This window comes from Patagioenas fasciata, chromosome 25 (genome assembly GCF_037038585.1).
Source record: "Patagioenas fasciata isolate bPatFas1 chromosome 25, bPatFas1.hap1, whole genome shotgun sequence".
NCBI classification, from domain to species: Eukaryota; Metazoa; Chordata; class Aves; order Columbiformes; family Columbidae; genus Patagioenas; species Patagioenas fasciata.
In genome coordinates, this window is record NC_092544.1 from 1,691,264 (window position 1) to 1,715,336 (window position 24,073).

The window sequence follows — 24,073 nt, forward strand, 5'->3', positions numbered from 1 at the left end:
ACCCTTCAGGTCAGTGTTGTGTGGTTCGGCACTCATCCAGGACGTCTGTCCCTAACTTCAGTCCCTCCGGACAGCACATCCTTAGACCTCATCACTCGTGTAATACAGTTAGCAACAAACACTTTATTCAGCAACCTTTGAAACACTGTGTTATCGCCTCTTTCTGCTTAACAGGGTCCATGAGCATCACAAAAGCGCAGAACATATAAAACTCCATGAAGCAGGCTGCTCCAATTCTGCAGAGATCTGTCTGTCATTACCAGAGCCGTGGTCTGTAACGCCGGGAGGGAGCTGGCCAGCCCGGGAAGCGGCCGGGCCTTTGTGCCGCCCGCCCGCCCCGTCGAGGGCCGGGCAGCACCGGGCCCGCTCCAATGGGCGCCGGGGGGCCGGCTCGCCCGGCCCGCCCCAGCCCGCGTCCCTATAAGTGCTGGGAGCGCGACGCTCCGCACACGGCGAGCTGAGCGGGTGCAAGGCTGCTGGTTGAGCCAACTTGCTGCACGAACCTGCTGCCCGCCGGAGCCCCGGATCGGTGCGTACCCGCGCGGGCACAGCCCGGCTCCCCGGGGCGGCCGCGGGCCGGAGCGCTGGGGCGCGCCGCGCTGGGCTTTGTGCGGCAGCCGCGGGCGGACGGGCGGCAGCGCGGCTCCCAGGGCGGGTGCAGCGCGGTGCGTTCCTGCCGGCGCGGAGGCGGGGGGTGCTCGGGATCCTCGGACGGGAGCGGGGAGCAGCGTTGTCCCCGGGAGCCTTGCCTTGAGCCGTGTGTCGCCTTGCAGGGGCCTGGAGCCATGGCTGAGCACATGATGATGTCCATGAGCCACGGTGGCACCGGGCTGCAGAACTACCGCATGGGGGTGAGCGGGCTGCAGGGCCCCCCGCAGCACGGGCAGCATGTGCTGAGGACGCTGCCTGGCACCGGTCAGATGATGCCCTACGGAGGGGCTGGCATGGATGGTGCGATGAGGCCAAGACCCAACCTCAGCGGACAGATGGGCCACCACCAGATGCAGAATGCAATGATGTTCAACGGTCCAAGTCAGCAGCAGCAGTACATGGGGCCGGTGGGCACCCAGCAGCTAATGGCCAGCATGCACCTACAAAAACTCAACACCCAGTACCAGGCTCACCCGCTGGGAATGAGCAACGGGCCCATGGGCGCTGGTGCCCAGCAGTACAGAGTGGGGCCAAGCCAGCACCCGGGCATGCAGCACATGCCCTCACCAGCGCTGACCTTGAACGTTATGGACACTGATCTCATAGATGAGGAGGTCTTGACATCTCTTGTCCTGGAACTGGGGTTGGACCGGATTCAGGAGCTGCCGGAGCTATTCTTGGGACAGAACGAGTTCGACTTCATTTCAGACTTTGTTAGCAAACAGCAACCCAGTGCCATCAGCTGTTGAGGGGCTTTGAGCTCCTCCTTGTGTCTCGATGGTTTGGAGTTTGTTTCTGACTTCCTTCTCCACCTGCCATCCTCCTCCCTTCCCCTGCCTTGCCCTGTCCTGGATTCCTGACCTCCCCGAAGAGACAATCATCGGACACTGACTTGCAATGGATTGCTTTTCTCTTCTGTGTGGTTTTCCATTTGGAGTTCCTGGGGAGGGAGCGTGTACCCCAAACAGAGAGCAGATCAAGAGCTCTTGCTGTAGAGCTGCCTCTAAGTGGCATTAACAGGATTTCTGGCTTAAGTAGAAATAATGGACTTAGGACTTTCCACACTAGGCTTTGGGTGCAGGAGGAGATGTGCAGCTGGCAGTCCTGCCGGTAGCTGGATTTGCTCAAGGATTCTGTGGTGCCAGCAAAGCTGAAGGATCCCCCGGGAGAGGATTGTCTCCCTGGTGCATGGTTTGAACCAGTTTCCCCTTGCAAACGTGGGTGGGGTTTGCTATTTGTTGGGACTTTTTACGGTGACAGTAAACAGGTTCAGCTGGGGAAGGGGGCGCTTCCCCTCCGGCAGGCTTTCCCTAGCCGGCTGAGCACAATAAAGTCTGCCTTGGGGAAGGGTGTGCGTAAATGTTCATCTCTGTGGAACCTGGGATCTCCGACCTGTACAGCTAATCAACTGTAAAATTCACAAAGTGTTTGAGGCTGATTCAGGCTTAAAGCTGCAGTCTAACTTCACTTTTTTCCACCTCTGAAACCAAATAAAGACCATGTAACTGTATATTCCAGATCTAATCTTTATTTATTTTTCCTATTATTTATTTGCAAGGGCTGCTTTTGTTATTTGGCTTCGGGACTGCTGGGAAGGATGCTTGGAGAGTACTGCAGCTTTAAGATTCTGGCTTCAAAAATAGAAAGCCTGGGATAGTTTTCAAGGTGCTCTGCAGATAGTCACTTCAACCCGAGATCTGTATGCTGAACACACAGGGCTGTAAATCCAACACCTTTCCGAATGTGATAAAGATGACTCGATTTCTAATTCCCTTACTCAGAAAAGGTTAAATGTAAAAGCTGCTGGGGTTTTGTTTCCTCTGCTGTCTCTTGTTTCCAGGCTCTGTGGAAAGCTCTGAACTCCTAGTTGCTGCTGCCCCCTGCTGCTGACGGCTCCTGGCAGCTGTCACTCAACAACCAAGTGCGAATGTACAAGATGAATTAGCAAATAAAAGCTGAAATATCTCCAGCGTGCATTTGTTTGGCGCTCGCCTCTGGCACGGCTGCAGCGGGGTGTCCAACCCTGGGGACAAGGGTTTTCTTCGCTCCCGTTGATCTGCGGATCCCGGTCACCAGTGTCGCCCACCTGACACCTGAGTTGTAAGGATTGTGTTTCTAGTTTAATGCTTGGACGAAGTCAATCCTCAGAGAGTGGCTGGGAGGATGAGATGCTCCTTCTCTGCACTGAGGGCAAAATCCTAATGTGGACGGAGGGGTCCGGACAAGTGGATGCTGACTCCTTATGCCTGTTCCAGGCCACGTGCAGCTCCGGCAGCTGGGCTGGAGCTCTGCTGGGAGCTCTGCTGCAGTTTTCTGTACCACAGAGGCTCCAAAAATCATGAATGCTTTTGCAAGCGTCTGATCCCAGCACAATTCCCGGTCCAGCCTTTGCCCTAAAGGAGGGGGAAAGCGGGGAGATCTGCACCTCAGGTCTTCGATAACACACTGGTGACCAGCAGGCTCAGTAGGTTACTCTGTGGCTCCTCTCAGCAGTATTTGGAGGCTGAGGGTCTCTTCTGGGACATGTGGTGGTTTATGGCGCATTACAACATTCATAATTTTCAGATGCTGGTTACAGTGTGCCGTTAGGTTGCTTCATAATTGCTACACCAAAGTATGGACCAAGTCCTGCTTTTCCTGTTTCAACTGTCGATACAAAAAGCAGTTGATTGTGGGGCATTATAGTGAGTTGAGAAAAGTTTCAACGAGTCAGCCAAGTCCTGTTGTCAGTTGTATGTGCGCAGCTCAGAACCACTGGGACCTTGCAGGGTGCAGGGGGCTGTGCTGCATCCTGCAGCCTCCCAACAGAAGATTATTTCCTTTCCAGATTTGCCAGAAACATCCTTTAGTTCACATTTCCAGTGAATTCTGCGAGTTCAGCCTGCTATAAAAGTCCGTGACCCACCCGTGACCACTGAAGGGGTGAAGAGATGTCTGTTTGATACTTTCCTGATCTTTTCCCAGTGCGTTGGCTCTGAGCCGCACGTCCATCCTCACCACCGCGGCTGTGTTGGGTGTGCAGAGCACGCTGAAATCTGCCTTTCTCTGCCTGGCTGGAGAGCTGCGCAGTCTGCCCCATCCTCTCCTCATCCCTCTATACACCCCTTGCTTTCTCCAACAGCACCAGGACAAACAGAAAGGGACAGAGGGTTCTATTTCATTCTTTCATTCTTGACCAAAGCCCTGTGCACTGTTTTGCTAAGCACCTGCTCTTCCGCGCCAGGCTGAGAGCCACAACCAAAAGCTGCCACATCAGTACAGGTGGGGAAATCTGGGTGACACTTCAGTGCTGCACTGTGAGCAGTGCCAAGAGCAAACCTTGTTTGCAAAGGGGGCACAGCTGGGTCAGGGAAGGAGCAGTCGTTTTAATACTTAGACCTAGTCCGAGCTTCCTCGGAGCTTTCGGTGGGGTCAGAAGAGGATTCTAGTGGCCCTGGAGGAGGAGAGCTGAGCGCTGCCCCACAGAGCCTCTGGTCTGCTGGACAAACCGGGGGGAGGCAGGCGGAGTGTTGCCCAGCATCCCTACACAATTGAGCCAGGGACAATACTAAGAAAGGCATCTCAAGGAAATGAGAACTGAAGATTCCTATTTCTCTGCTTTGACAAGAAAGTAAAGTTCGCTAGGGCTTAGAGGATTTGTTTCAGACATCTCAGAGCAGACAAATCCCGCCTCAAATGTGTGCATGCGGCGAACACTGCGCTGCTCAGCAGCTTGGAAAGATCAAGCCAAAACTGCTGCCGATTTCAGCCGGTACACCGCAGGGATCGTGCCCTTTGGGCAGGCACAGCTGTTTCATGCATTAAAAGCACAACTGCTACAAATTACTAATTTCTCCCACAAAGCCTTTGGAACAGTCCAGGGCTGTGAACAGCACCGGCTGCACAGGCAAAGCGTTTAGGGCTGATTCTCACTGGAGTTTGGTAACTCCGAGGAGTTATTAAAAGCCATTGGTGCTGCACTGTTCCTCCAGCAGATGCTCAGCAAGATCTGCTCTGCTCGCTCCTGGCTGGAGGATCGCTGGGTGAATTCAAGGCAGAGAAAGAAAAGCTGCGAGAGTCCCTGCCCCCTCGCAAGCGAAGGCTCAGCGCAGCAGGCTGTTTATAAATAGCCGGTTTCAGGAAAAGGCACTTTCCGTTCTGGTGTCAGTGCGCTGTGAAGAATAAGCAGCTTGTAGAGCTCAGAAGAGCCCTCCTTATGTTCTCAGTATGCAAAACCCTGCATCTGCCTCCATGTGCTCGGCAAGCTCAGGCATTCAGGGCGCGATGACCATCGGGGTCCCCTCGGCCTGGCAGGGACGTGGGCAGGGGACCCTGGTTCACGTCCTGCGCAGAAGCGTTTGCTGCAGCTTGTACATCATCAGCCCAGAGGCACCAGATGAGAACTTCTTTAAGGACTCAGTTTAAGTCGAAACAGCTCTCAGACGATCCTAGTAAAGACACAGTCTCTGGGATCCTGATACTTTCTGAAAAGCACACCCTGTGTTTTCCTTTCCTCTTCATCTCTAAGAGCTGGAGACTGTTTTGATGCCTGGTGGAAAGGGGCTGAAGTGGGACAGAAGGCTTTTTCCATCTGTAGGATGAAGGGGAGACAAAGGACTACGGATGGCTGGGTCCACTTCCACACCACGGCCCTAAACTCAGATCTTTGTGGGAGCCAGTGTAAAGCAGAGCAGAGCGGGGACACACTGTGAGGAGCCTTTCCTCCCCATCCCAGCACGGGTTTGGGCCCCTCATGCCAAGAAAGCCCTTGAGGTGCTGGAGCGAGTTGAGAGAAGGGAATGGAGCTGGTGAGGGGCTGGAGCACAAGTGTGATGGGAGCGGCTGAGGGACCTGGGGGGTTCAGCTGGAGAACAGGAGCTGAGGGGAGACCTTCTGATCTCTGAACTGCCTGAAAGGAGCTTGGAGCCAGGGGGGTCGGGCTCTGCTCCCCAGGAACAAGCGCCAGGAGCAGAGGAAACGGCCTCAAGTTGCGCCAGGGGAGGTTGAGGTTGGATTTAGGAACAATTTCTTCCCCAAAGGGCTGTGGGGCATTGGAACAGGCTGCCCAGGGCAGTGCTGGAGTCACCATCCCTGGAGGGTTGGACAGATGGAGATGAGGTTCTGTGCTCATGGGTTAGTGCTAGAATTAGCTTATGCTTAAACTCGATGATCTTTAGGGTCTCTTCCAAGCTAAATGATCCTATGATTCTATAGTGTCCCTGCACAAGGTGCTGGGTGCTAGGAGCTATGATTGCTCAGGGGACATCAGTGGTGACAGCATCGCCACTAAGCAGCCGTAGCGGCCAGAGAGAGGCAGGGAAGGCAGGAAAGGTCCCCAGTCCCCCGGCACCCACGGCCACCCAGGGTTTCCCACGGGGCGCTGCCGCCACCCGGTGGCACCGGGCGAGAACCACAGCGCTCAGGCCGCGGGTGCTGGGTGCGAGTCCTGGTTTTCACTCCACTGGGGTCACTTTTCGGAAGCTGGTGCTGGCCTTTTCCTTCCTCCTTTCCAGACACGGATGGATGCGTGGGCTGTGTGCAACAGCAGCGACATCTTCACGTTTCACACCCCCAGAAATCAGAGCGAGGAGCCAGAACCCTGGAAATCTTCCTCCCCAGGGAGGTATCACAGCCCCAAGCCTGACAGTGTTCAAGAAGAGACTGGACAACGTCCTCAGACACACGGTGTGAGCTGCGCGGTGTCCTGTGCAGGGACAGGAGCTGGACGCCATGATGCTGTGGGTCCTCCCAGCACCAGACGCGGGCTCCGTTGCCATGGCGCCCCGCGGCCTCACCGCCCTCCAGCGCGCAGGCGCCGCTGGCCGCGCCCCGCGCATGTGCGGACGTTCAGCGCCCGGCGGCCGCGCATGCGCACAGAGTCGCGGGCGCTGTCAGCCGGGCCCGGCGGAACCGCGCTCCCTCCCTCCCGACCCGGCCATGTCGTACGGGCCGCTGGACCCGCACCGCCCCGGGGCGCCGCCGCCGAAGGACTTCGGCGGCATCATCCAGACATGCAGCGCCAACGTGCAGCGCATCGCGCAGTACAGTGAGTGCGGCCGGGGCCGGGCGGGAAGGGGCGGCCCGGCCCGGCGGAGCCCCGTGGGGAGCGGCCGCCTCGCCGGTGTGGGGTGGGAGGTGCCGGTCGGACCGAAGCCTCTCGGGGGTGCGGGCCCCACTTCCCCGCGGCCGCGGAACCGCGTCCTCCTCCCCGCGCTGTAATGAACAGCAGGTCCGCCGCCCCTGGCCTGGGTGAAATACGCGCTGCTGTCGGTTCCCATGCGGTGTTTATGGCATTTTTGCCATTTTACTTGGGAGTTCTGGTGGACAGCAGGTTGGCAGTGAGCCAGCAATGTGCCCTTGTGGCCAAGAGGCCAATGGTGCCTGGGGTGCGTGAGGAAGAGTGTGAGCAGCAGGTCAGGGAGGTGAACCCTCCCCCTCTGCTCTGCCTGGGGAGGCCACATCTGCCGTTCTGGGCCCAGTTCTGGGCTCCCCAGTTTAAGAAGGACAAGGAATCACTGGAGAGAGTCCAGGGAGGGACACAGAGATGCTGAGGGGTCTGGAGCATCTTTGTGATGAGGAGACACTGAGAGCTGGTGCTGCTGAGCTGGAGAAGAGAAGCTGAGAGGGATGTGATCAATGATCAGTATCTCAGGGTGGGTGTCAGAGGATGGAGCAGACTCTGTTCAGTGGTGCCCAACGCCAGGGTGAGGGGCAATGGGCACAGACTGAAACACAGGAGGCTCCATCTGAACATGAGCAGAAACTTCTTTGCTGGGAGGTGCCAGAGCCTGGCCCAGGCTGCCCAGAGCGGGTGTGGAGTCTCCTTCTCTGAGACATCCAAACCCCCTGGGATCCTGTGTGATCTGCTCTGGGACCCTGCGTGAACAGGGCTTGGACTGGATGATCTCCAGAGGTCCCTTCAACCCAACCAGGCTGTGATTCTGGGATTCCCCAGCAGAACTGAAACCCTCTGTCCCCCTGGCAAGAGCGCAGCTTCTGCTTGCCTTGAGGGGCCTTTGGTGAGGTGCCCGAGTGGAATCAGCGGGCGAAGGTTGTCACCCTGCCTTGTGGGGGGGACCTGGGAGGAGCTGCTGGTGCAGGAATTTCTGACCACTGCTGTTGATCTGCCCGTTTCCTCTTGAATGTGCTGGCAGAGTTCCACAGGAAGCGTTCTGCTGCTGAACAGATTGTCGTTAAGTAAATGGCGTTGCAGTTTCTTGGTCATATGGTTGCATAGAATGCATCCAAGAAGGAGTAAAATACACTAGAACTTGTGTTACTAACTCATCTTGTGATCTCTTTATCTTCAGCTGCTCAAATAAAGAATTTGATGAGCCAGCTGGGAACCAAGCAGGATTCCAGCAAGCTTCAGGAGAACCTGTAAGTATTAAATGGGCTGATGTTTTCGAGGTTCTCTTTCCTTCTGTCTGTAGGTGCTTGTTCCTCACATAAGAGCAATAAGGAAAAATAGCAAGAAGACCCATAATTGATGAAAATGTAGCTTGTGGTACAGGTGGATTTACACACTAGGAAGATTGAGAATCCTGTAGGGCAGCCAAAATGCCACATGTAATTTCAGAAAAATTGTATGCCAGTGGGGGACGATCTAGAAGACATTTAAACAGGCGTAGTCCAAACTGACTGCTAGAGAGACTGAACAAGGAGTCCGTCTGTCTGTCTGTGCGGATTTTACAAACTTGTGAAGTACTAACAGCAAGTTATGAGAAGAGCAGTTTCTGGAGTCTTAAAAGAGAACTTGAAAGTAAGTTCAGAGTCAAGTTGATGGTAAAAGCTGAGAGTACATCTCTGTTCCACTAGGGTGAAAAAACCCCCACCAGGAAGATGTGTGATCTCAGAACCCCTACTTGGTGATTATTTTCAAAACTGAAATGCTCGCAGGCTGTTTTTTAGGTAGAAGCTTGTGTAACTGCTTTTGAACTTTGATTTCAGACAACAGCTACAGCATTCTGCAAACCGCCTTGCCAAAGAGACAAATGAATATCTAAAGGAGCTGGGGTCTCTACCGCTTCCTCTCTCTGCATCTGAGCAGGTCTGGATGTGTTTTTAAATCACTCATTTCATGAAAGTAGCTTAGACTTAGAAAATACATTGGGCTTTTTGTTCTCTGCGGTGCCTCAGAATGCTGGATCCAGAAGATCACTTGCATGCCAGCATTCGTTGCTATGATGATGATGGGGTTTGTTTTGAAAGTGTGACAGTTACGTTATCATGAATGGCAATATCTGAACACTTGTTTTTGCTTCAATTCTTCAGCGCCAACAGAGGCTTCAGAAAGAACGTTTAATGAATGACTTCTCCGCGGCCTTAAATAACTTCCAGGCAATACAGAGGCGAGTGTCAGAGAAGGAAAAAGAGACTGTAGCCAGGGCGAGAGCTGGCTCCCGGATCTCTGTGAGTATTCACAGGAATTTTGTGGTGCTGTAGTGACCTGCAAGTCTTTTGAGAGACCTTGCCCTTGCCTACCAACTTCATAGCCATCTGCTGACACATCACTGAGTGCAGACAAGGCCTCGGTGCGTTAGTTTTGTCATTGCAGATGTTGCAAGTACCAGGCACTCATTTCAGTGTCCTCCGTGTCAACGTTAGTAGAGGAGGGAAGAAATCCTGGTAGTTGCAAATATTATGGAGGATGAGATGGGGGGGCAAAGTGTAGTTAATAGCAAAGTATTACAGGCTGCTCTTTGCTTGGTGTCTGCCCTGGGCTGTAAATTTTAAGAGGTCAGTTGGCTGCTTACCACACCTTAAATCACATCTTAAATTTCACTCTATGTTTCCTTATTTTCTTACAGTTTCTGTCCTGCCAATATCTCCAATGTACGTTCAAACCTTCTCCATGTTATGTTTTGACAAACTCCTGTGGCTAAGAATTCCTAATAAAAAGGCCAGCGAAAGCGTGTTTCTCCCCATGCCTTGGGGCTTTGTGTTAAGTGTGCAGGCTTAATTAACAAGAGCACACGTGTATCAGTTGGATTATGCTCTAAGTTTTTATTACATGTTGAGAAAGGAAATGCCAAACGATGATGGTTTATCAGTGTAAATGGCCTAACTGCTTTTGATCTCTCGGTTGCCTCTGATTTGCAGAGACAATCTGAATCTAAAATCTAAAGAGGAATCTAAATCTAATCTTGATTAACCAAAGTTCAATCTGATAGTTGAAGTGACAGTGGGGTTCTCAAAGAGCTCTCTGGACAATATATGCCTTTGTCTTAAGATACTCCTGTTGATTTTGCAAGTGGTCCTGCTAGCCTGCAAGACTAATAACTCATTTTTCTCTTCCAGGCTGATGATCGGTTCAGAGAAGAACAGCTTGTTTCATTTGATAGGTAACAGCTTCTTGTACTCTTGATGTAAAGTTTTAACCACGCGTAACTAAAGTTTTTGTAGCTTGGGCCAGGGTCTGTGGAAGCAGCTGTACTGGGAGAAAGAACTGTGCTTTCTTTCTGTCTCTTTGCAGTGGTGAAGATTGGAATCAAATGCAGTCTCAGGAAGATGATGTGGCAATAACTGAACAGGACCTTGAACTCATTAAAGAAAGAGAAACAGCAATCAGGCAATTAGAGGTGACCAGTAGATCCTGCACAGTTAACAGTATTGGGAGATAAACCAAAGAAGTCGTGCAGTGCTAACTAATGGGCTGGGCTGAGGAGATCTGCAGGTGGAGGAGCAGAGTTCCTCGTAGAGAGGATTGGTGCCGAGATCAATCTCCCTGCTCCTGTTGAAGGACATTAGGTATATTTTCCTTTGGTGTTGGCTGGTGGTCCTTCAGATATGGTAGGGGGAGCTCATGGTGCAGTGTCCATCTCAGTTCTGTGCTGTGGCAATTGCCAGAGTGATGACACAAATACTGAGTAGCGGGAGCACTGGAGGCTCCTGATCAACCCCAAGTTCCATAGGCAGCAGCATCAAGTCGCCTCAGTCAGCGAACGATGGGATGCGTTCTGACGTTCGGAGCAATGGTCAGAATCGCTGCCAAGAATGAGGCTTAGAAAGATTGTAACCGGTGTTTGCTGTAACTTGTCAAACTGTTGTCTTCAGGCAGACATTCTGGATGTCAATCAGATATTTAAGGATTTAGCCATGATGATTCATGACCAAGGAGACATGATTGGTAAGTGTGTTTGGATAACAGGAAGTTTCTTTTTAGTTCAGTTGCATATTTTGCTCAGATAGTTTAAATTTTCCAGTATTTCATAATAAAAGTATTGTATTTCAGATTTTTCTTTTTAAACACTGAAGCTCTTAGGTATTTTACAATGAGTTCTCTTATTTTCCCGTAGATAGCATAGAGGCAAATGTGGAAAGTGCAGAAGTCCACGTGGAAAGAGCCAGCGAGCAGTTACAGAGAGCTGCCTATTACCAGGTAAATTCTGTGTGCTTACCTTATTGTCAATGTGCGGTTGAGCAATAATGGAACAGGGATAACAAGGCACATACCGAGGACTGCAGCACACAAACCAAGTCATTAAAAACAGCTTGTGCGAGCTGGCACTCGCTCCAAATTGTGCTGCAAGGAATAGATAAAGCACTTGAGTCAAAAACATGGCATTGAAATTGGCCTTTACTTCAGAGGATCTGCAGTCAGTCTTCTCCTGCACGTGGGTGCGCTCAGCAAGTTGAAATGCATAGCTGCTTTTGCTGTTTTCAGGATTTAGCAGAACAGTAAAAAGGAACAAATTCTCATGTCATAAACGTATCGGACAAGAGGCTGATGTGTAGAACTCCTTGCCCAGACCAGGGCAGCTCCTGGTGACTGGGGTTTGCAGCATTCTTCTGTCTGACTGCCGAGTTTCTATGCCATAGTCTGCCCGCCCTGTCCCATCAAATCTCTTGCAGTGGTTCTCACTGCTGCTTAAACCTCCTTTGTGTATGATATTGAGTGTTTTCTGTATGTTCCTTTCATCAGTATTGTCCTTGTATGTCCACGTTCTGTGCAGGAATAAGGGTTCAGTCAGTCCCGTATGCAATTTCACTGCTGGGACTTCAGTTTTCCACACGAGATAACAGCTTGAAAGGTTCCAGTTTTTTAAGTGGGGAGGTGATAAAACTCCAGTGCTGGTTAACACAAGGGAGGGAAAGCAGCTCTTACCATCTGGCAGCATTTAGTAGTGTTTCCTCTCCCCATGGTTTCCTATATAAAGTTTTGAGGTGTGTTATAAATCTCAGTTTGGGAGCTATTTGCCATGTATTAAATGTGGTTTTCTGGATGGAGACGTGGTTATGTATAACTGTCCTCAAATCCTTACATACCAGGTGAAAAGCTTGGTATCTATGGACATAAACAGACTGTGGGCATATGGACAGACCGGAGTTTCCTATGATTAATCAAATGATTGAAGCTGTAAAATCCAAGTACAGTAACTGTATATTAAATAATTTAAACTGTTGCAATACTATTTCCATGCCAACCCCAGCTGGCCAAGGGGAGACTGTACCGGAGAACTGCTTAGCAGTTTAATTGGTTTTAACTGGAAAAATCTAAATCGCAAAGGGGTGTTTGGCTTTCCTTTGAAGCCACGGTGGTGTCCGTCGGGATGAAAAGCACGTGGTAGATGTTGTCAAGTCCTCTTTCTGTACCCAACGTGAAGCAGAGCTTGCATTTTCCCTAAGAGAAGCAACACTTGACACATTTGGACTTAACTCCATTTCTTAGACCACTGTGCTCCTAAAACTGAACACCTTTATCTGTAGGACCACGCACTGGTTACTTCTCTTGAGTAAGTATGGGTGTCAAGTGCTCTAGTTCACCACAGTTAGTAACTGGTAGACTTGCTTTTTCCTCTTGTCATCTCTTCCTGGTATCAGTGGCTTTTTTTCTTCTTTTATTAGAAAAAGTCCCGTAAGAAGATGTGTATCCTGATCCTTGGTCTCGCTGTGGCTTCTCTAATCATAGGACTCATTATCTGGCAGGCGACGAAGCCTTCCCATGGAACTTAGTCTCATGGCTGAGATTTTTTCCCCTCAGAGTGAACAGGCTGACTGGTCTCAAATGAACTGACCACCCTGAGAGAGCACAAGCTGGAACTACTTCTAGTGATAGATATTAGCAACTAATGTGCAGATAACTAGTATTTGGAATTAGTGAACCATGGAGACAGTATTTATCAGTTTATTTACAAATTATATGGTTTTATGTAACTAAGATCTCGTGGGTTTGCTTTCTGTAATGTATTATTCCCTGTCCCAACTGTATGCTGAAGTGTGATGCATAATTGGAGATGTCTTGTTTATGACAAATGGCACAACTTTAACTTGTTATATATATCGGTAACTTTGTTGGACTGGAATAAGAGTGGCATTCAAGGAGGGCACAGCACCGATTCACATTGCCTGAATCCAGCAGTTTCTAAAGTCTCCAGTATCTGCCCCATGGTTTTATTGTCTCCAAGTGGCTGTGGTTCTCAATTCTCTTGGACAGAAAGGTGAGGTTACAGAATTGGAAAGCAAGGAGAAGTGCACACGGGTGATGGTTGGAACCACTATGTGCTGGTCAGTTCAGCCTTGAGACGTGTAACTGTGTTTAATTTTTGAGTGTGGTGGGGTCGTTTGTTTTCCGAAATGCACCATTTGAGACAGGATGTTCTTTGATTATAATTTAAGAATGCAACTTCCTTAGAGAAACTAGTTGGTGGTTTATTATTGGACAAATAGATCTCTTCCAATGCTGGCTCTCAAGCCTCAGAAACACAAAGTTTAGCTGCTCTCTCCTAGTTGTTTCTAGAAGCTTCCAGGGAGGAAATCATGCCGAGATGAGGAAGCAGGCACCTAAGTTTACAAGCTAGCAAGATAAGTGAGTACTAGCTGAAGTCTTGCTTCTGAAGAAGTACTTTTGAAGCTCAACTGTAGTGTGTATTAGTAAATATTACGTGTGGCTTGTGAACATCTGGTGTTTTCCATTCTCTGTGAAACTGAAAGTGCAGGAGCTGGCTGAGCCAAGTGCCAGGTTCTCCAGGCTGAGGATGTGTGTGCAAATTAGAGATGGGTGGTTGGAGCTGTCTCGCTAGTAGAGCTGGACAGAACATAGCAGCCACTCCCGCTTCCACGTAGCCCTGAACTGACATGCACTGAGGGAACAGTAACCTGTCCGAAGCCCAGCGGAGCGCGGTAAATGCAGCAGACTGACCCATTTTGTATTTAGTCCGTATTCCATGTCTCCTGTATCATAAGGTAAATGTGAAAGCTGGGAAGGGAGCGTGTTCTCCCAGTTGCACAGTGGTTTGCACTATTGCGCCATCATTCCATCTAATAACCATCAATAAACACTTTTAAAAGCCTATGTTGGAGCTTCTTTCTCTTGTAGTTTCGACATTGGCACTGGTATGTTTGCAGTTCCCTCCGTAAGCAGGGCCAAAGACTTCAGATTAGCAGTGTTTCCTCCAGCTTTAGTTCTGTGGTGTCTGATGAACCACTGAATGGCTTTGACATGGACATACACAAAATCCCGTGCAATAGCTGATCACATCAAAATAAACCTGTTGTACCAGAACTGTGTTGGGACAACTTGGACTAAGTTGCCTGTTGCTACAACTTTGCTGAGCCTGAATGGTGATGGGACCTGGGGGGTTCAGCTGGAGAACAGGAGCTGAGGGGAGACCTTCTGATCTCTGAACTGCCTGAAAGGAGCTTGGAGCCAGGGGGGGTCGGGCTCTGCTCCCCAGGAACAAGCGCCAGGAGCAGAGGAAACGGCCTCAAGTTGCGCCAGGGGAGGTTGAGGTTGGATTTAGGAACAATTTCTTCCCCAAAGGGCTGTGGGGCATTGGAACAGGCTGCCCAGGGCAGTGCTGGAGTCACCAGCCCTGGAGGGCTGGACATGGAGATGAGGTTCTCAGGACACGGGGCAGCGTCGGAGTGGGTTATGGTTGGACTCCATGATCCTCAGAGTCTCTTCCAAACCAAACGACTCTGATTCTAAACCGGGGGTGACGCGGGTTATCCCCTCGTGTTTCACCTGTCAGTGAGCAGCCCCGGGGTGCGGGATCACACGGGGCAGCGCCCGCCCCGCTCCCGTCCCGCCCGCGTCCCGGCGGCCGCCACAGGCCCCGCCCACGCCGCGCGGTGCACGCCGGGACCGCCTCCCGCGCCGGTCCTCCCGCTTCCCATCGTGCCCCGCGCCCGCCTGAATGGGGCAGAGCCAAGATGGCGGCGAACGCGAACTCCGGCGGCGGCCTGTCGCTGTTCGAGTGCCCCAGCTGGTGAGCGGGCGGGCTGGGGCGCTGGGCCCGCTCCGCCGGGCCGCTCGCCTCCGGCCGTGCCGCGGGGAGCGGCGGGGTGCGGTGCCCGCTGGGCAGGGCCGGGCCGGGGGAGTGGCGGCGGGGCTGGGCCCAGGGGGCCGGGCCGGGCGGCCGTGGGGCGGGAAGGGCCGTGGGGCTGAGGCGCTGCCCGGGCCCCCGGGGCTGCCCGGCCTGCGGGGGCTGCGGTTGCCGGGGCCGGGCTCGGGTGCAGCTATCACGGCCTCCTCGGCCTGAGGGCGCCGGGCAGCGCGGGCCGGGCCCGGAGCCCTGGCCGGGGTTACACAGAACACGGGGTGTACCGCACGTTGCATTTTATACTCTTGACGTGTATTCGCTACAAGAAATTTATCTGTGTGAAACTAGCCTGGGTTTTTTTAATTATACTGAATTAAGAAGTCGGAGCAGCAACGTTGAGATTGTGAATTTGGCCGCTTTTAGAGTTGCAGAAAAGTCCATGCTGGAGAGGTTCTCTGAAAATTATCTGGTCCGGCCTTTTTGGCCTTAAGATTGGTTTATCTGGGGCCCTGTGCTATTTGCTTTGAATTTTTGCTACATTACTGCATGGATCTTAGCTGTACCATCCTCTTTGGGTGCCAGAGCCTTTATTATTCACGGGTTGTGTGCAGTTATATCTTAAATGACCCAGTGTTAGAGCTGAAAAGCATTTGCATGAGCTGCCTGTGTATGTGCGTGCTCACTGCAGTCGCTAATTGCACAGTCATCTTTTTTCACTACAGGTGCCCTGCCTTTCAGTGCTTTGATGACAGAGCTCAGGGAATGGGTGCTTAGCGAATATGCTTTTAAATTTTCACCTGGTTTTGAAGTGCTTGCTTCAGTTAGGAAAACCATTTAACCCTCTCATAGAAAAGAGTTACTCATGGATTTTAATTGTGCTGAACATACACAGTAACAAACATCTATGTGAGACAAGATGGGCCTCCAGAAAATGGTGGCATGATAGAGTGGGTAAAGCCAAAAATTATTCTGGATGGTCAAATTGAAATTTGAAATGTCATATATTTATTAGCTTTTTTTTTCTCACTGCTTTTACACAGGAGTGTTTGCAACTCACATTGTAATGAAATTCAAGGTTTTCATCGGTTTTCAGTTCTGGCTTTGATTTAGATTTTATGCTATTATAAGTTACTTCTTCATATTATATGAAATACTTATTCTTGTGTTTCCAGCTGTTAAACTAGCTCGGGACAGATCAAAAACCATGAATGCTGGCTTAGTAGTGCTTGCTCATGCCAGCACTTGTTTATGAATGTACTGCAGTTCCTCCATACATGTTAGCAAAGGCAGGGGCTATGCATCTAAAATTGGAATAAAGATGTTGCTGATACTTTCCATGGGTTAAAATGTAGCCATGCCATGAGAGGAGAAAATGTCTTCAGATGACAATTCCATATTCTAGTTTTAAGACCTTTTCATACCTTCCGAGGTGCTGCTAGTGGGTAAAAGGAATTTCTGTGAGGCACGAACGGCCTGGGGTGTAGTTTTGAGGTGACCATCAGGTATTTAATAGATACTGCCGGTCTCCCCTTTTGTCCTGGCTTTGGGATTGTGAATCTTTCTTTCCTCTCTGTCTTGCCACACCATGAGTTGGGATGTCAGGCTTGCTCTGGAATGTCCATACATTGGGAATGGTGTGGTTGAGAGGCAACGCTCGTTCTTCTGCAGTTTCTCTGAGCCAAGAAGAAGCTGTTCCTGGTGGTGACTGCACACGGGTGTCTGGAGACAATGACAATCCCACCTTGTCCTTGAAGGCGCGCACAGCAGGCACATAGGCCAAGAGTTTTAAGAAGTGGCTAAATCTAGGCTTCCAAGTCCACATTTAGAAACTTAAATAATTGACCTAATTTTAAACCAACACAGTAGAACTGAAGTTGTCCTATGTCCTTAATAGCTACAACCTGAAATTTCTCAGTGGGCTGGTGGGACCGGCCTCAGCAGAGCTTCGCCTGGACGGGGCTGCTGTGACCCAGCTGCGGGTCTGAGCGCCGCTGAGGAGGTGCTGCCAGCTCGGCTGGAAGCTTCAGTCCTGCCATCCGGTGCTTCCAGCGAGCATCACATCCCAAAGCCTTAATGGCTTTGTCCTCTTTTTCTGACACGTTTTATTTTTGTTACTCAATGTGTTCCTTGCAGAGTTAAGCTCAGCTTGGGCTTTTCTTCCTCTTATATGTTGTCAGAATGAATCTACAGGGAAGAATAGGAAATTATAGGGTTTTCATATTTTCTCCAAAATCAATCTGCTTGCAGTTGCGTAGGTTTGTTCTGTGGCTCTAATAGGGTGTTAGCTCTAACACTAATAAAATTTGTATTCAATATTTTGATTCTATATTTCCCTTTCTTTATTTTCTAGGGCAGGGAAACCTCCACCTGGCTTACATCTGGATGTAGTCAAAGGAGACAAACTCATTGAGGTATGACAATAGGTTTTGTATGTATTTGGTGTATAATACCTGTAGGCACCAGCAGTAGAACGTTTTCCACATTTACTTGTAAGTAACTGCAAAATTAGAGTCTGGGTCTCCCCATTCTTCATTGGTTCTCTGAATTCTATATTAGCAGCTTCTAAACAAGTTCTAGAAGCAGCAGTGTGCCAAAAAATTCCATAAGTTCAAGCAAGTCTGTTCCCTAACACCCAAGTTGGCTTTGTAAGGCTGGGCTCTCTGCCTGCCTTAGGAAAGCAGGTGGTACAAACATCCCAGTTCCCTCTTCCTCCCATCAGCTCTCTGGATAACCTGAACCAGGCTAGGTTTTCAATGTGACCCATCTGTTTCCCTGTTAGTACACGTGGCAAATAGTTTTTCAGGTTTGTGTCTTACAATAGACAGCAGTAACCAAGAAAGAACAATCTTACTGCTTGTGGATTGCTGAGCACTTGATACTAACCGAGCCGTCCGTGCCCCGGGTCTCGTGCGGAGATCTGGGGTTTGCTTTGTGATCGCTGGGTCCAGAAAGTGCAACATTAAAACAAGCCATGAAGTGTTTAAGCTCAGTGTATAAAGGATAACACTGGGTTATAGCTCAGAGGCACAGAAAAATTTGGAAACCTTATCTTGAAGGAAAGGCAATAAAATTATTTTCTCTGATTTATTGTAATATTTCCAGTTTATGAATTCGTTTGTGTCATTGCAAGAGTCTCTTGAAACACTGTCAAGTGAGAATGGTCTCGTTTTGTGCATGTCGCAGTCACAATCGCTCCCCCTGCCACCACCCCAAATAGGGGAGAGAATCAAAGGGGAGGGGGAAGTTTGTGGGTTGGGAGAAAGGTGGTTTAATAAAATAACAAAATAATAGTAGTATACCACTACTACTAAGAATATATATAAAATAGAAATATAAAACAAAAGATACTCAATGCAGCTGGTCCCAGGAAGCAGCTCTTGGCCCCAGACAGCTGATCCCAGAGAGAGGAGGAGGCAGAAAAGCCCAGAGACCTCTGCAACACGGTGGAATGGCAAAAAGCCAAACTAAAAGAAAACTGCAGCGAAACAGAGCAGAACCAGAACGGGTCTCTGCAGCCAGAAAAACCCGGCTCTCATTAAATGTAAAGCCTGATGCTAATGGCGGGGAATATTCTCAGTGCTCGGTCTGGGTATCAGTCAAGGTCTGTCCGTCCCTGTCCCCTCCCCGCTGCCTCGCGCCTGTGGGCATTGCTCACAAAGACTTTGGCTCGCAGACAGCTAAGATAACAGTGAGTTCTTAGATTCGCTATGTCCCAACTCAAAAACAATGGCAAGTTACTTGAAGAAAAACATTAACTCTGTCCTGGGGTGTTATCATCGTGTTCTCAAACTAAATCCAAAGAAAGTAATTTAGTTAATTCAATTAATTTATTTAAGCCTAAAATTAACAGTTTGCTTGAATAGACTAATAAGGATTCGTATCACAGCGCATATTCAGGATAGTATTACATCTTTATTTTAAAAGTCTGAAATCTCCTCTGTGTCCATTTCTGTACAGAAATGCCATTTAGGTGCTCTGTGCTGGACTGAAGATCATTTAGCGCTGAGTCCTGGCTTGGACCAGACCCAGGGTCACCTGCACCAAGCACTGTGTAACGATCACTGGGAGCAGATGTGAGAGAGAATCTCCTCTGTAAGACGATCTCCTGCCGTGAAGAGTTATTGTCCTTCCCAGGCTGTCTCGTACTGGCTGTTAAAGAAGGGATTAACCAGGACTCTTCCATACTCAGCTGTTCTGATTTTACAATGAGAGGATCTGAATTTCTGTATTTCACGGTGTCAGACAAAACTGAAATGTTGATGAGCTGTGATGCTTGGGTTTGAATTTGCTCTGTATATTCATTTTCTTTTTTATTTTTCCTTCAGGAAGGTCCAAAAGATTGTAGGAGTCTAATGTGCTTTTCTGTTTGATATTCTACCTCAGAAACTCATCATTGATGAGAAGAAATACTATCTCTTTGGGAGAAATCCTGATCTGTGCGATTTTACCATTGACCACCAGTCTTGCTCTCGGGTCCATGCTGCCTTGGTCTACCACAAACATCTCAAGAGGGTTTTCCTCATAGATCTGAACAGCAGTAAGTAACGTGACATTTAGCAGCCAGCAGTACGATATTTCAGCACTTAAACATTTCTGAATCTGAGACTTTTTGCTCTTTTGTTGCTATTTGCCCTGTGTGGATTCGGACTGCAATCCGAATGAGCATCCTAGTGAAAGACTGGTGAGTGTTAGGAGTGTTTGCTCCAGCCAGCTTACATCTGCTTCAGCTGGTGCTTAAAACAACATTTCTAAGAGGCCAAGGGACACAAGGAAGGTGACTTTGCCTTCCCTTCACACTTTTAATGCAGCTTTCTCCTCTGAGCGTAGTTTCCCGAGATCTAAAACCTGGCATACTGTGTTTTCCAGCGAGGGAATGGTTCCAGATATGGTGCGTTGGGACCTACAGGAATCCAGAAATAATTGGTGTTCGTCATTTATTTCCATGACTTTTTGAGGAATTCTGATGTGTGTTACCTTAGTTTGTGAGACGGTAGGTAAAACGTACATAGCTAATGCTTTCAGCAGTATCTCAGTGATCTGTATCTCACACCAAATATGTGCAGTTTCTGAATTTTTCAAGACTTAAATACCATGAGCCCGAGCTGATGACTAACAGATTATTTTGATGTTCTCAGCACACGGCACATTCTTGGGTCACATCCGTTTGGAAGCTCACAAACCCCAACAGATACCCATTGACTCCACAGTTTCATTTGGGGCTTCTACACGAGCGTATACCCTGCGAGAGAAGCCCCAGACGCTGCCCTCAGCGGTGAAAGGAGACGAGAAGATGGGCGGGGAAGATGAAGAGCTCAAGGGTTTGCTGGGGCTGCCAGAGGAGGAGACAGAACTTGATGTGAGTACAATGGCACGTTGTACCTAGACGGCTTTTCCAGCATAGCGTTCCCCACTTGTTTCCTTAACTTCGGGTGCTTAATTTCTTGGCCTTGAAGACAGCCTGAGGTGTCTCGTTCTGCCACGATAGGCCTGTGGTCACGCTGCTTCCCAGAATCTGTGATCTAAATAACCCTGCTGGTCCAATGATTGTCTCACAAAGGTCTTGTCGGGGGGTAGCGCTCTCCAATTAACGTCCCCACATCAGGGGTGATTTCCCACGTTTCCCCGTTGGCAGGTAACAGCGAACGCTGCCCCGTTTCCTACAGTTGTCTAGTGAAGAGGGAGAGAGCAGTGTGTGCAACATTTACAGGGTTGTTGGGCTTGGAAGGGACCTCTTGGGATCCTCTGGTCCAACCCCTCTGCTCAAGCAGGGTCAGCTGGAGCAGGTCAGACAGGTTCTGAACGTCTCTGCAAGAGACTCCACCACCCCTGTGGGCATCGCGTTGCGGCACCGGAGCGCTCTTCCTTCCCAGGGTCTACAGCTGAAGCAGAACACGTGTGTTGTGGTCTGTTGATATGCGCAATCACACGATTAAATCAGGCTTCACATATTGGGTGCTTAAACTGCTTCGTCTCTTAAATTTGTCATTAGAACCTGACAGAGTTTAATACAGCCCACAACAAAAGAATCTCCACGCTAACCATTGAGGAAGGAAACTTGGATATTCAGAGACCAAAGAGAAAACGGAAGAACTCCCGAGTGACATTCAGTGATGATGATGAAATCATCAATCCAGGTAAATACTTTGCTTTTGTCTTTAGTTGATGCCTTTAAGGCCCTTTTTCCAGTATTCTCGTAGGATACCCACCCAGTTGACCAAGGGAAACCAGTCAGTGTGATCTTTTTGGATTTCAGTAAAGCCTTCGACACTGGCTCTCACAGTGGAAGCCTTTCTTACCTTGAGGCAAAGCCACCAGGTGTCCCCTTAGCTCTTGTCTTGTGCTTCCTGAGCTGCAGCACTGGCTTTGGGTGAGAAGGGCCGTGAACCAGTTCTTCATACAGGTTCCTTTACCGGGTAGATGGTTGATCTTTTCCTGTTCTGACAGCCTCACTGTTGTTGCCTTTGCAGAGGACGTGGACCCTTCTGTTGGGCGCTTCAGGAACATGGTACAGACCGCAGTTGTCCCTGTGAAGGTACAGAATAACTCCCATCTTTCTAATTAATACATGACATTAATGAACTCACTTCCTGCATTGTGCACCTTTAAGAGTTTGTTGTTCAGTGGTTTTCAAGGAAACCCAGGAGAAATCTTGGGAGATGGTCTGTAAGCAGTTGGTGTGTGGCTGATCTAGGTCCCTTTTAGGAGAAAATGGCCTTGGTATCCAGTTTAAGGAGATTGCTTGTTTCATGTATGTTGAGTAATTCTCTCAATACTTCCATCTACAGAAAAAACGGCTGGACAATCCAGGCTCATTGACCACGGATGATTCTGCATCGCGACGTATGCAAAACTTCCCCTACAGCGGAGGATTATATGGGGGTTTACCCCCAACTCACAATGAGGCGGGTTCCCAGTCGCACGGCGTCCACGGGACAGCGCTCATTGGGGGGCTGCCCATGCCCTACCCCAATCTCGCCCCAGATGTGGACTTGACTCCCGTTGTGCCCTCAACAGTTAACATGAACCCAGCTCCCAACCCCGCTGTCTTTAATCCCGAAGCTGTGAATGAACCCAAGAAGAAGAAATACGCAAAGGAGGCATGGCCGGGCAAGAAGCCGACCCCTTCCCTGCTGATCTGAGCTGGGTTCTGTCGAGGGAGGGCGGGAGTCACGAACTCCAGAAACTGTTTATGTGCAGTATCGTCTTTTTAAAATTTCAGTGTCCTAACCAGATGTAATCCCAAGATTGGAGAAGTGAAATAGCCTTTAAAGATCTGTCTTCAAACGTTTTTATATGTGTTTAAAAAGAAAATACAGCTCCCATCTCCTTTTGAATCAAAAATATCTGGCAGCCTTTTCTTAGCCATTACTGTCCCAGAGGTCTTTACTCTGAATTTTGATCCGTAAGTCGAAGGGGCAGAGTAATACAATTCAATTATCATTTATGGGATGACCCTGCAAATTCGTGTATTTAGGTGTCGTGCTCACTATGAATATTGTTGTTCCTGCTGGACTTGCTCATAGCAGGTCGGCTGTATCAGAAGTAAATGTTTGTGGGGCCAAGCCTTTCAGAAATCCCATTGCTGTGAGTTCTAGAACTTGCAAAATATAGGTCAGCTTTTCTTTTTTATGTTTCCAGGACCCCGCTGATGTGGGACCTTTTTTTATTTCAGTCTGGCTGCAGTTTGTTTTAATTTCCACCTGAAAACACTACAGCGCCCCATTAGGTGGCCAACACGTGGGGCTGAGATGGCAGAGGAGCAGCGGGGGTTCCGTGGCGGTGCTGCGGTGTCGGATGGTGCATCACGGTGTCTTTACACTTGGTGGCCCTTTTAAGTAGTTCCGTTTTAGTTGCAAACGGAGCCTGTGAGGTTAGATCATATGTGAGGTGCAACGAGACACATAACGTTGAGCAGCCGTCAGCAGCGTCTTGTACATTAACAACCCACCCACCGTCCGCACGCTGTTTCGGCTGCTGATAGCAGCGGGTGAGAATTGAGCGCTCCCCAAAGCTGGGATATGAATTCCAGCAGAGAATCTGCCTCGCCGTCAATAAAGCGGCGCCCAAGTTGGTTTCACGGTATTGCATTGTTTGCCTACATCACTTTTTCACATGGAATAGAATGAGAAGCCAGGTTGGGTTGTTGCTCTCACCCTCCAAACGCTTTCAAACTCCGATTCCCTTGTACTCAGACATAACGTCTTTATACAAGGTAAGGCCGGAGCTCTGTTTTTCTTAGGTTTACTCTGGATTTCTTTACATTCTGTAACGCAGTTCAGCTACGTAGTCGCATTTCTGTGTTCGGGGGATTTCTCCGGGAACTGTGCGCGGGCTGGCAGTGCCGTACCCAGCAGTTCGCTCTACAGTCCCTGGCTGCGCAGCGCTGGGAGAGCTGGCGGCTGCTCCAAAATCAGGGTGGACTCTGCAGGTGCAGAGCGATCGGTTCGATCATGTTGTTGATGTAAAACGCGCTGGTACCTCCCCCGTTCACACGAGCGATGGTTTTAGAGGCTGGTTCATTGCCCTTCCCGCACCGTGGGATGGGGCTCACACTGTCCTGTGGATGGACCTTCCCCGTCCAGCTGTGCCGCTCCTGTCCAGTGGCTGTCAAACAGCATCCAGGCCTCAGATGCTCTTCCAAATACTCCGTGCGGACTCCTAAAATCTCCCCTTAGTTTTGTTCCTCTCTGGTACGTAGAACTTTCGTTTCCCAGCCGGTCTGCTTTATGAAGGCAACTCTTTAGGGTAACATTAGTTAGGGCAAGTAAAAGCTGAACAGGTCATCTGTTAGTTTTTTTGGGGGGATGTTCTTTTGTTGTGGTTTTTTGCAAGTGGATCTTTGCAAGATTTTTCTTGAAAAGCGAAGCTTTACTGCTCATTGGTTTTTAAAGCTCTTCTCCTCCCTGGATTTGAACAAGCTCTCGTTATTTTAGAGCTTATGGGCCATAGCTGCCCAGTGCAGGAGGGGACACTTTAACACCTGGGGGCTTTGTACAGAAGTTTGTACACTTGTGTAATATGTAATAGGCCTTTTCACACTTTCTGTTGAGCTTTTTACCTGTAACCTTTACTATGTTGTAAATTAAATGCAGATTTTGCCAGTTTGGAGAGTGTAGTGTGTTCGTTCCCAGTCTGCGCGTGGGCGGTTGAGCCCGTACGTTGTTTCGTGGTGTATTGCG

At 49.6% G+C, this 24,073-nt stretch overlaps 3 protein-coding genes and 1 non-coding gene across 5 annotated transcripts; all 4 read left to right on the forward strand.

Moving 5' to 3' along the window:
- The first annotated feature begins 418 nt into the window (after positions 1–418).
- LOC136112643 (cbp/p300-interacting transactivator 3) lies at positions 419–2,620 on the forward strand. The gene is made up of 2 exons (XM_065857447.2): positions 419–529; positions 774–2,620. The coding sequence occupies exon 2, from the start codon at positions 786–788 to the stop codon at positions 1,398–1,400; it is 615 nt and encodes a 204-aa protein (XP_065713519.1). The 5' UTR covers positions 419–529; positions 774–785; the 3' UTR covers positions 1,401–2,620.
- A 3,875-nt stretch (positions 2,621–6,495) lies between these two features.
- On the forward strand, positions 6,496–13,924 carry STX12 (syntaxin 12). Its single transcript, XM_065857285.2, has 9 exons — positions 6,496–6,676; positions 7,941–8,010; positions 8,581–8,680; positions 8,905–9,042; positions 9,931–9,974; positions 10,106–10,211; positions 10,687–10,759; positions 10,929–11,011; positions 12,478–13,924. The coding sequence occupies exons 1-9, from the start codon at positions 6,568–6,570 to the stop codon at positions 12,583–12,585; spliced, it is 831 nt and encodes a 276-aa protein (XP_065713357.1). The 5' UTR covers positions 6,496–6,567; the 3' UTR covers positions 12,586–13,924.
- Positions 13,925–14,715: 791 nt separating this feature from the next.
- Positions 14,716–23,995, forward strand: PPP1R8 (protein phosphatase 1 regulatory subunit 8). 2 transcript variants are annotated; one of them, XM_065857196.2, is made up of 7 exons: positions 14,716–14,840; positions 17,245–17,305; positions 19,278–19,431; positions 20,030–20,250; positions 20,884–21,028; positions 21,362–21,426; positions 21,680–23,995. In XM_065857196.2, exons 1-7 carry the CDS (start codon positions 14,785–14,787, stop codon positions 22,031–22,033), a joined length of 1,056 nt encoding a protein of 351 aa, XP_065713268.1. In that variant the 5' UTR covers positions 14,716–14,784; the 3' UTR covers positions 22,034–23,995. The 2 variants fall into 2 exon arrangements, with proteins under 2 accessions (XP_065713268.1, XP_071655283.1); XM_071799182.1 differs by lacking the exons at positions 14,716–14,840; positions 17,245–17,305; positions 19,278–19,431 and adding an exon at positions 19,761–19,884.
- LOC136112655 (small Cajal body-specific RNA 1) lies at positions 17,761–17,926 on the forward strand. The gene has a single exon (XR_010652928.1). It is a non-coding gene; the product is annotated as a small Cajal body-specific RNA 1 (non-coding RNA).
- Positions 23,996–24,073: the final 78 nt, after the last annotated feature.

Coding starts and splice junctions, on each gene's coding strand:
- LOC136112643 (XM_065857447.2), top strand. CDS start 786: ATGGCTGAGCACATGATGATGTCCATGAGCCACGGTGGCACCGGGCTG.
- STX12 (XM_065857285.2), top strand. CDS start 6,568: ATGTCGTACGGGCCGCTGGACCCGCACCGCCCCGGGGCGCCGCCGCCG. Junction 9,043..9,930: donor GAGCTGGCTCCCGGATCTCT/GTGAGTATTCAC, acceptor TTTCTCTTCCAG/GCTGATGATCGGTTCAGAGA. Junction 10,212..10,686: donor CAGCAATCAGGCAATTAGAG/GTGACCAGTAGA, acceptor TGTTGTCTTCAG/GCAGACATTCTGGATGTCAA.
- PPP1R8 (XM_065857196.2), top strand. CDS start 14,785: ATGGCGGCGAACGCGAACTCCGGCGGCGGCCTGTCGCTGTTCGAGTGC. Junction 14,841..17,244: donor CTGTTCGAGTGCCCCAGCTG/GTGAGCGGGCGG, acceptor TTTATTTTCTAG/GGCAGGGAAACCTCCACCTG. Junction 17,306..19,277: donor AAGGAGACAAACTCATTGAG/GTATGACAATAG, acceptor ATTCTACCTCAG/AAACTCATCATTGATGAGAA.